Genomic DNA, 11,807 nt, shown 5'->3' with positions numbered 1-11,807 from the left:
TTGCAGTCTGAGAAAATGCTTTGTAGGATTTCTTCTCTTTGAATTGTGACCCATAATGTTGTCTACCTCAATCAAACTTTCGTCTGAGCTTAAAAATGTGTATTTTGATGTAGTAGAAGAAAATATTCTATAAATGCTGATTAGATTTCCGCCCCCCGCCTCCCCGCCACCCCCCCAAAAAAAACCCAGACTCGGGAATCAAGATTTCATCATGGGGGCAGAAAAGCAGTTTTCACTTCCGAAGGAGAGTCTGTAAAACCTGAGAAACTGTTAGCTGAGAATCTCTGTGCAATCAAAACCTTTGTGCAAACTGTTTAAGCTCAGAGATGGGCCAGCGGCAATGTTCTCTCATGGTTCTTAGGCTTCTTGTTGACATTGCTGGTGTTTTTAATCAAAGACGAGATAGAGTATCTTTTCTAGGTCTTGGAGGCCACTTTCTCTTTTTATCATCTATCTGACTGTTTTTTTGTAGAACAATTATTAGAAATCTTTAAGCTATTATTTCTGGGCCTTCTTAAAAAAAAAAAAAACAACCTACACTAGAAACATGCAAAATCTGATGATTCAATTAGATGAAGCAGCACAAGAAATGACCCAAGGACACCCCTCCTTACCTCAGACAACTTGGGTCTGAAAGATGAGCGCATTAAACGACCGCCAAGTAATCAGATTCTAAACATTAAAGACAATTATATACCCAACAGACAGCTCAGCATGGTGGTATGTTTTAAAAGATCATGTCCACAATAAGCAAATGATGTAGTGATGGAACAGCAAAACAAAGTTGGTGAATAAGAAGGCACACTTTAGAAGTTCAATAGTCCAAAGAATGGAACAGTTATGGTTTGTTTTGTGTCTAATGTAGGAGGAAAGGAAAATAGGTGTATTCAGATTATTTTCAGGTGAAGGGTTTGTCAGTTGAAGTTAAGAGTGGTGGCTTCTTTCTCCCTGGACCAAAGCAGTCTTTTCTTCCATTGGCTTCTGAGAATGTGTTTAGTTCTCCGAAGTGTAGAGGTGATATATCAGGGCTACAAACAGCGCTGAGATAGCTGGGATCAGCCAGTTGGTCCACCAGCTGGAAAGAAAGAGCAATGACGCTTGCGTGATGTTCCATGCAGGAGACTCAAAACTCTGCTCCGTCTCCTTACCATGACAGTCACCATGGAGTGTTCTATTACCCCTCTAACCTTTCTGGATGAAAAGCTCACTCTAAATTGCTAAAAGGGAAGTGAGTACAACATATGTCCTGGTATAACACATGTCCTGGTATACCAGGACAACTGCTCCACCCTTCCAGCCTTATAAGAAACTGAATGCCCTTACAGTGCCACTTAGATCTATTTCTATAATTTTACACAAACAGCTATGAATCACTCCCTCAACAGATGCCACCAAGGACTAGTGACTTATCCAAAGGACATCAATTCTGGGTTTCATATCACAAGTTCAGAAAAGTAAACAGGTATTGATCTAGATACGCCCGTAAGTTAACAATGGCACTGAACTGTGAAGCAGAAGAGCAGGTTTCTCATTTAAAGAAAGCCATCAGCAGGCTCCACAGCCAAGGGCAAATTGTGTGCCCCGAGCTGCAAAGCTAAAGGATGTGAAGCACACGGTTACTAAGGTTGCTACCAGCACCGCAGCTCAACATTCTGTGATTCTGGTTAGAAAATCTAATTGCCACTTGTGTGCAGTAGGTTTAATGTGTTAAGAAACAGCATGCCCAAATGACTGACTCTGCAGTCCATAGATGTGAATTCACAAAAATCCCAATTTATATACTGTTCAGTCCCAATACATTGCTCTACTATAAATGACAGATTAATCAGGGGCAGGGCTGGAAAGATCATTAATACAGATATGAACTTTTAGAATCCGGAGAAAGAGCAGGTAACAGCTGACACACACGTGACGGTTTCTGTCATAAACTTCCTGTCCTTTAATACTCTTCACAAATAGCAAGTTCTAAATCAAGATTTAAATTGCAAAAGGATTACGAGTGTAATTTGGTAGGTTTTCAGTTTCCATTTAGGAGGAGACGGATATTTCAGGGTAAAGCAAGAGGAAATACTGCGGGGAATGTACCAGAATATGAGCAGCCTGGGGGCAGCAAACTTAGGGCAGAATATAACAGGCAGGAGTGTGTGGCTTCGAGCTTGGGTCCAAAAAATTGTATTTGATGGCAGTCCATAAGTCAGGATGGTAGAACAGCCAAAAACGTCAGGATGATCTTGTGCGTGCTAGGTCGCATCTGACTCTGCAACCCCGTGGACTGCAGCCCACCAGACTCCTCTGTCCATGGGATTTCCCAGGCAAGAATACTGCAGTGGGTTACCATTTCCTCCTCCAGGGGATCTTACCGACCCAGGGATCGAACCTGAATCTCCTTCTTTGGGAGGCAGATTCTTTACCACTGAGCCACCTGGGAGCTATCAATATGATCTTAAACTATATGAAGAAATCAAGTGCCTAGAACAAGTGACTCAAGCTATTACTTGGATCACTGGGTTCAATTTCAGGACAGACTAGAAAAGGGACAAGGGGAAAACCGAACCATGCTTAGGGAGATATAATCATGACAATTTAAGAAACTGGCCACATATCAAATGAGGAAGGATATGGAATGTTCGCCTAAAGATAGAAAGGTTGTCCAGCCCACAGAGGGGAGAAGGAGCCTCCGTTTGCTCTGCTCCTCCAGGGAGGTATGGCAGCAGGGTGAGATGTGGGGTTGTCTGAAATGTCTGAGCCATCTGACAGTTTAGGAAGGAAGGCCCTGGGCAGTCTGGGTGCTAAGTGGAGAGGACCCCGACCTGTCCACAGAGAGGAGCATGGCGGGAGCTCAAGCAACAGAGATGCCTCGACTGTGGGGAGAGACCCTCTAGCCCAACTCTGATTCTAGGAGCCTTCTGATCGGTCATACTTTTAAAGAAAACTACCACATACCTGGGATTTGAATCAATGGTAGTAATAATACTTTCCTGAAACACAAGAAAAGCTAAGTTAAAGAGAATATCTGAACGTTCATTCAATTGACTATAACCTGCTTTAAAATAAGATCACAACAGTTTATGCAATTCATTAGTCTTATTCAATGCATTCTTCAAAAAAAAAAAGTCTGAAGGGAAAATGACATCATAATCTTCACTAATATACCCAAACTCACCATTTTTTCAGAAGAAAAAAAAATTTAAGAAGGGTCTCTATTTAAATTACTTACAAACATAACCTCGAAAATTTGCAAGAAAATGTTAAAAATTAATAGGCTACCTAATTCTGTACCTGACAGACATTTAAATGCTTAATGTAGAAACTGAACACAGGTATCACTTATACATACAAAAAATGTATCATTATCTTTAAGGAGACCAGTTTCATTCTTCAAAAGCAGGAATGAAATGTTCAATAAAACATCAGTTATTTCATCAAATCTCATAGAAGTAAAAGCTTACCCAGATTATATTAAAAAAGGTGTCAAAACAGCAAAAGAGACACTGATGTATAGAACAGTCTTATGGACTCTGTGGGAGAGGGAGAGGGTGGGAAGATTTGGGAGAATGGCAATGAAACATGTAAAATATCATGTAGGAAACGAGTTGCCAGTCCAGGTTCGATGTACGATACTGGATGCTTGGGGCTGGTGCACTGGGACGGCCCAAAGGGATGGTATGGGGAGGGAGGAGGGAGGAGGGTTCAGGATGGGGAACACATGTATACCTGTGGCGGATTCATTTTGATATTTGGCAAAACTAATACAAATATGTAAAGTTTAAAAATAAAAAAAATTTTAAAAAAATAATAACAAAATAAAAAAAAAAGTGTCAAAAAAAAAAAAGAAGTGGCATTTAAATTGTAACAGTCTGGACCACCTTTCCTGGTCTTCTTTAACTCTGGCAGGTTTTTTTAAAAAACAAAAAAAAACAAAAAAAAACTGGCGGCCTCGCAGGCTGACATCACACCGTCACCCACCAAGAAATCCTCAGATGCCAGGGGCATTCACAGCTGCCTCCTGGTTTACCCTCCAACACCTTCTGAGAAAGGTCCTTCCTATCAGTACCATGAAAATGAGCTGCAGATGGCTCTGGGAAGACACAGTCTGCCCCAAACAATGGGGTAACCAAGGCCAAGTAGGATGTAAGCTTTTTCGGGCTTGAAAAGTTGTTAAGAAGCACTCCTGAAGCTCCACACCAGCAAAGCATTAGTGCCTCACAGGAGGGTAGACGGAAATAATGCAGCTGTAGTTTCCCAAAGCACAAATAAAAAAGCATTAGCGAACATTCACTGATCTGCAGCAAGGCAATGCTACACACAGCAAAGCGCATTAAAGACATTCCCGTAAAAAGGCAGAAACCTTCCAGGGGAAAATCAGGCAAAGCAGTTATGACACCCACCAACCTGGAGACATGGCCTTTAAGATTCCTGACACAGGAGGAGGGAAAAACACAGTCATTCAAATAGAAAACTTCACAGTCATTATCTTTTGAAGCAACATTAAATCTCAAGAGACTACAAAAGTATTCATAACTACTGCAAGATTAGTTTTCACATTTTGTATAGGCAAATAAAATGAACAAGGATTACAAGAGGTAACTGGACAATGTGAAAATATTATTTAGCTATTAGAGACATACAAAGACATAATCAGTTCTGAAACAAATGCAATAGTCCATTTAAGGTGAAGTGTTATTGGCACACTAGAAAGCTAAGCCTGAAACAGTGAACAGAGGTTATTCTGTCACGCCCAGCACATGCACTGCACCAAACGTGCTAACAACTCTGCATGGAAACTCGCTGGCCTGCCTTCCTCCACCTTCGTTGCTACCATGAGTGGAATGCACTACTCGGGTGCGGTGACCACCAGCAACAACAAAGATCCTCCAGAGAGCTGCACTGTAAAAGACAATACGCACTTTTTGATGGCTTATTATCTGTTAGATAATAACCCAGGGATGCTTCAGCGTTAAGACAAGTCTGAGTCACCACTTAGCATTGGGCCCCAGTTGGGTTTTAGTATGGAACTGACTAATGTGTCAAGGAAGATGGGGGAAAGCCTGCGGTCTTTATTACAGGCTGTGCCTCCTGTTCACACAGTGAACTTGAGGGGTTCAGCTTCAGGTAGGAAAAGGGGAGTGATGAAATCAACACGTGATAAGCTCTCATGCAAAGCTCATCCACGTCATTTATAAGTTCATCTGACTAAGCCCATTCCTTCACTGGAAGGCTTCCCTAAAGATACTGCTGATGGAGTGATGCCTTTTATGCAAAGGTCGGAGCCTACAGAGGCTTGAGAGACTCACGAGCACTACGCCTTAAATGGTGCTAGCAGTGGTTCTACAGTGTGTGACCTTGAACGAAGTCAAAGCTTGGAACAAGGTGGAATTTCATTCTTTACATTCTGGTAGGTCCAGGAGCTCCCCTATGATACCTTGAGAATCAAATCAACTCACTTACATAGCAAAGGTTTTAAGACGGCAACCATAGAAACCTATCAGTAGGTACTGCCATTACTGATACCCTCCATGTCAAATTGATAGATCTGGATTTGCTCACTTAAAACTGCACTGTCTCTGTATTTATTAACACAAATAGCTTAACTTGGTAACTCAATCTGTTTCCCTCTGGAGGGTTCAATCTAATACTTGTTGGTACATCTTATTTCACAATTCAGTTTAAGCAGGCAGCATTTCAAAAATTCAGACCACAGTGTATGTTTATCAGCCTGGAAACAGATGGATAGTTATACAGACACAACAAAGAACTCTCTTCTCCTAGTAAGCTACAAGCACAAGAAAGATACACCTAGAAAAGTGTCCATGTGTTTGCTTCTGGCCTTGAAAACCAGCAAGTTCCAGCCCCGCACTCCCCCACTTCTGCTCTGCAGTAAGCAAAGCCATGTATGTTCTAGAGGAGCAAAGAGTGCGTCTCTCGGGAGTAAAGCGATTGTGTGGGAGACCTTAGCTCTGACTGGTGCTTTCTGCTGGCAGGAATCGTGGTTCAGGACACAGTTGGCTCTATATCAGTTCTAAGCTCAGGTGATGAGCCTTATCAAATCCTCATTTTACTATAGCTGAATGATATGTGCCAAGATAACATACTGAACACCTAACAGGAGAAATTACACTTATTCCCTGACAGACTTTGAAGAAAAAGCAAAAGACTTGAAGCACCAGAGAATTTCAGCAGTCCAAAAGGGAGCCTCAAAGAAGGCACTAGGTCATATAAATGAGCTGATCAGTTCAGAGAGAAGGCGGGTGAGCCTGGGCATAAAAGGAACATCACTGGAATTATTTCCTTTCCTAAGGAAAAATGCATCAAAAAGTTATTTAATTAGCATTCAATTCAACCAGTAAATATTTATTGAACACCTACTATGTCCCAGAGATGTGGAGATGAAGAAGACATTGACAGACACCTTAAAGGTTTAAGTATGAAGACTCTACTGAGATTTTAAGTTCTCTGAAAAGAAGACTTTTGTCAAATGTTTCAGTTCAGAAGCACAATGCTACTTATGTAAATAAAAAGTAGAAGTAGCCCTTCAAAAGTTATCTGCTGATAATGATGATGGAAATGTTATTTTAAGTATTGACAATCTTATGAGGAGAACATAAAGCTATCCTAATAAAATATACTGATGGATCTAAACAGACAAAAAATTTTGCTGGAGCCAACAGGGTACATATTCATCTAACTTAGAAAGACCTGTGCTGGTCTCAGGTAAGTAAATGACCTTTGCCCTCCAGTTTGACAGGTATGAAATACAACGAAGATAATGTAGCCACCGAGATACCAGAGATGGTCACACATACCGAAGGCTTGGTTATCTTTGATCTGTCATCCTGCAATAAAAAAACAAAGCCCATTACGAATGGAAAAACATCTACAAAATTACCATTTCTGAAGTGTTCGCTTTTACTGACATTTAAAACACTGCTATTCAATAATTAGCATTTTAGGTTCTACCCAAGTTATTAAATACCCAGTTTGATCCATCCGACTGCAACAATTTAAAGTGCTGAGACGTATTGTGATCTAGAGTTCCAAAATTTAAAATAGTGTTTTTGATAGTCATATTTATATGCTGATCTGTATATACATTTATTAGACTCAGATTCTGATCTGTAATTCAGGGAGCAGCTGAGATCTAATTAGATTTTTCCTTTCTTTCCTCTGAAACTGCCTTTCAGGTGTGTGTATATACGTGTATGGGTGTGCAATCTGTGTGGTATACTCAGTGAATTCCTGCAGTCTCTCAATTGTAGGGTCATAATCTACTCAAACTTCCATCTAAAATAAAGTGCATTAAAAGGGTGATTGGCTCAGTGGTAAAGAACCCGCCTGCCAATGCAAGAGATGAAGATTTGATCCCTGGGTCGGAAAGACACCCTGGGAAGGAAATTGCAGCCCGCTCCAGTATTCCTGCCTGGAAATCCCATGGACAGAGGAGCCTGGCGGGCTGCAAGTCCACAGGGTCACAAAGGGTTGGACATCACTTAGCAACTCAACAACAAAGGCTGATTACAGGTGAGGCAAACACGCTACAGCCACAGCCTGAAAACTCACCTGCTCCAACCCCAGAAGCTTCGGAAGGGAAAGAATAAGGACAGGAGGGAACATTTAAAAGGCAGGCCTCTCCGATTACCATAAAACTACATCACTTCGGTAAAATATGAAGATAAAGATGAAAACATGTGGGTGAATAAACTTTGCTGGGAAATGAAGATGCCTTTCTCAAAGTACCCAAAAGCCCACCTCCCCACTCAATGGAAACCACTCTAAGACAGCTCCAGGCCCTCCCCAGAGAGCCTGCTTCAACCCTCCTTCAACAGCGGCCATTACGAAAAGCAGCAACCAGACACAACACACATCCTCACAGGGTGTTTTTCATAGGGTTTCTCGGTGTGCTCCCTGGGGTCGAGGCTTCTTGCTGTGTTATTTCCTCGTTGGGGCCCACTTCTAGCAGCCCCTCCACCCCTTCAGGTGGGCCACTGGTACCGTGTCCAGAGATGGGGGAGGAGACAGGCAGGCACCAGCTCAGAGGGGAGATCCACACCCTCGCGGAGGTGCAGGGTCCCCGGCTGCCTGCTCCACACTCCAGGTCTGCATATCTCCAAAGTTCCTGGCAACGCTGGCTGATGGGTGAGCGCAGCCACACATGCACAGTTCAAAATGCTCCACAAGGGCCTCAACTCCTATTACACCCATGGGATTATAGAAAAGCTGAAATAAGCCTCTGTTTCCCCAAAGTCAGTCCATGGACTAGCACCAAGGGAGATGTTCTCAAAGATCTCGGGTAGAGTGAGAAGGATGAGGACTGCGTGTGGGTTTTACAGGAGGCAGGGTTTATTCATTTAACAGCTGATCTTTTAAAAAATTTCTAAATCACATTTTAGAATTAAAATATCCTCAAACTAACAAAAGTAGAAAGGAGTTTCTTTTTATATATTTATTTTTCAAAATTTAATTTTAATTTTTCATTATTTTATTTTTAAAACTTTTATTTATTAAAATTTTTTTTAAATAAATACAAAGAAAGAAAAAAAGAAGCAAGCTTCTTAAGAAAGATATTTTGGTCAAAAAAAAACAAATTAAAAATAACACTGCTCTGGGCCAGCACCCCACCTTCTAAAATCCGCTGCTCAGGGGACTTCAGAGTCTGGGATGCACTGTCACCAGGACATGTCCCTGGATGAGAGGGTTCTGAGTGCTCATGAAAAATGCAACCAGGGAGTGCAAAGAAGTTTCTGGTCAGTTTACTTTTTGATGAAATGGTGTTCTGAAGTCAGGAGGAATTGCTTTTTGCTTTATTCCTTGTTACACTTTGTAATATGCAAGTCTAAAGGTTTGAGTAAGGTCAAGCCATAGCCTTAAAGAGAAACAAGGCCGCCCCCCCCCCCCGCCCGCCACCAAAAGGTACTTACCGGGTGCAGCTCCCCAATGATGAACGTTTTGGACAATTCTCGAGCATCTGTAGAGTGCCCAACATCCTCAAAGTTTTCAGTGGCATCACCTCCAGCTTGTTCCCTTAAGACTTCCTCCCCACCAGGATGCTGTTTGAAGAAGAGAGAGAAAAATGAATATTTTCCTCCAGGCAAATGAGTTAAAAGGAAGTGGCTGGTTTACTTAACCAAAAAGGCTATTCTGGCAGCCACAGTGTGGGAGTGTAACTTGTTCCTAAATGAAGCAATTCCTTTGTATTCAGTTTCCTACTTGTAAGTACAGAAAAACTTCCTCCAACAGTAAGATGTTCATTTCTAAGTTATTCACATGGCAACCAAAGCATTAGGCACACATTTGTATCCTTCGAGAATGTCCTCTTTGCTTTGCCATAAAACTCTTCTCAATCTTCAAAAGGGAAAGTGTTAGTTTCTCAGTTGTGTCTGACTCTGTGTGACCCCGTGGACTGTAGCCCACCGAGTTCTTCTGTCCATGGCTTTCTACAGGCAAGAATACTGGCGTGGGTTGCCATTTCCTACTCCTGGGTATCTTTCCAACCCAGGAATCGAACCCAGGTCTCCTGTATTGCAGGCAGACTCTCAATATTTAGCCAATCTATTTTCAACTTATTCATATACCTTCAAGTTTGACTTCTTTTGTCTAATCATGGACTTACTACATCCAAGACAATTCATCTCTGAAAAGTGCTCTGTATGCCTGGCAAGTACAGCAACGTCCAGTCAAGCAGATCCCCTGCCTCTGGACAAACTCACTTTCTAGAAGGAAGAAAAAGCAATGCAAACGTGTGTAGGAGAGACCTGCTCAAGGTGGTGCCACGGGGACATATGACTGATGGGGAACAACAGAGGCAGAGAAGAAAGAGCCCAGCTCTACAGGGGGCAGGGCGGACAGAGCCTCCTAGGGAATCTCAGCAGCCCAGCTGCTTTAACTGGTGCAACCCAGGACGGCCGCCATGCAGGGACCGAGGACTGGCAGGGGCAGCTGGTCACAGACACGGACTCTCAGGTTGGGGAAGAGGGCTTTCAGACAAAGAAGAGGAGGTGCTTGCTCACGTCATCCTGAACACTTCTGCAGGGGGAAAAAACCTTCTTAGATCAAATCCACCCTGCCCTGAGCCAATCACCCACAAGTGCCCAGTTATAGAACAAGAGGGTTCTCCCTTACCTGACTGACTACAGGCTGTTCTTCATCTCTCCCACTAACAGAAGGTGCAGAGGCACAAAGGCTGTAGAAGGTGGACTCCTACCATTTAGACAAATCTAGTGCTACAGAAATTTACTTAATTTTTTCTCTACTACTTGTAAAACCTATCCATCTACAGTATAGAAACACTGGAAAGCACAAGAAAGAAAATAAAAATCACCTAAATCACCCATAATCTCAGCATCTAGAGAAGACTGGATATACACACACATGTGCACGCATGCATGCTAAGCCAATTCAGTCGTGTCCAACTCTGTGTAACGCCATGGACTGTAGCCCGCCAGGCTCCTCTGTCCATGGGATTCTCCAGGCAAGAATACTGGAGTGGGTTGCCATGCCCTCCTCCAGACATATACATATATGTATGAATAATTTTTAAAAGAAGATCATGATCATTACCTAAGGCATACAGTTTTGTTAGATTAAAGGAGACTATAATATATACAGAGACAGTACTGCCTAGCGTTGCTATGTGAACTTGGGAAAATAGTGTACTTATCTCACATAATTTTTGAAAAATAAGTGTGTTACTGTATGTGTTAATATAACCAATAAATATTATCCAGCATTTTTATTAAATACTTTGCAATGTCATTGACTATCTTTTCTTAATATGACTGTTTAAATGACTAATAACATTACATCTTGTATGCATTTCCACACTTATTTAAGTCTTCCACTGGGACACGGGATACTAGAGTCCACTCAGATGTGGGAAGCTGCCCTGGAGGTACAAGCTAGCTCAGTCTGAAAGCCAACCTGAAGCTTCCTCATGCAACTCCAAGGTTGTGACAGTAACAAACACAGCTTGTTAATCCTCAGTCTTTTTAGTCTTGGGCACAGCCTGAGAGGTACAGAAGCAACAATGTGGGAGACACAAAATGAGAAATTATGCAAATTCACAGACTGTTTCTTCCGTGTGGGTGGCTTCACTCATGAGTTCCTTAACTTTTGGGTCCTGTTAAGGATATGGGAAGAACTGATGCTTTCAAACTGTGGTACTGGAGAAGACTCTTGAGAGTCCCTTGGACAGCAAGAAAATCAAACCAGTCCATCCTAAAGGAAATAAACCCTGAATATTCACTGGAAGGACTGATGTTGAAGCTGAAGCTCCAATCCTCTGGCCATATGATGCAAAGAGCTGACTCACTGGAAAACATCCTGATGCTGGGAAAGATTGAAGGCAGGAGGAGAAGGGGACGAGAGAGGATGAGATGGCTGGATGGCATCACCGACTCGATGGACATGAGTTTGAGCAAGTCCTAGGAGATAGTGAAGGATAGGGAAGCCTGGCATGCTGCAGTCCATGGCGTTGCAAAGAGCTGGACACGACTTCATGACTGAACAAACAAAAGTTAATTCAGGTGGTGCAGTGGTAAAGAATCTGTCTGCCAACGTTAAGAGACATGGGTTTAATCCCTGGGTTGGGACAATCCCCTGGAGAAGGAAATGACAGCCCACTTCAGTTTTCTTGCCTTGGAAATCCCAAGAGGAGCCTGGCAGGCTACAGTCCATGGGGTCACAAAGAGCTGGACATGACTGAGCACACGCGCACAAAGTTAACTGACTCCACACACACATTCCGAGTGTCCCCACGTGCCAGACACCAAGGTATGCCAGACACCACAGTGAGCAAAGGAGACCAGGTTTAG

At 42.5% G+C, this 11,807-nt stretch overlaps 1 protein-coding gene across 1 annotated transcript in view; it reads right to left on the bottom strand.

Moving 5' to 3' along the window:
• Nucleotides 1–703: 703 nt before the first annotated feature.
• Nucleotides 704–11,807, bottom strand: part of CYB5A (cytochrome b5 type A) — a 32,828-nt gene continuing 21,724 nt past the window's right edge. The window contains exons 2-5 of the mRNA XM_019986849.2: nt 8,916–9,044; nt 6,804–6,833; nt 2,944–2,978; nt 704–1,075 (exon numbers count right to left, since the gene is read on the bottom strand). Of these exons, the coding sequence (XP_019842408.1) occupies nt 994–1,075; nt 2,944–2,978; nt 6,804–6,833; nt 8,916–9,044 (276 nt within the window). The 3' untranslated portion in view covers nt 704–993. The remainder of the gene's footprint in view (nt 1,076–2,943; nt 2,979–6,803; nt 6,834–8,915; nt 9,045–11,807) is intronic.

Source organism: Bos indicus, chromosome 24, assembly GCF_029378745.1.
Source record: "Bos indicus isolate NIAB-ARS_2022 breed Sahiwal x Tharparkar chromosome 24, NIAB-ARS_B.indTharparkar_mat_pri_1.0, whole genome shotgun sequence".
NCBI lineage: Eukaryota > Metazoa > Chordata > Mammalia > Artiodactyla > Bovidae > Bos > Bos indicus.
Note: the sequence above shows the minus strand (reverse complement) of the source record. Positions and strands in the feature narration are given on the sequence as shown.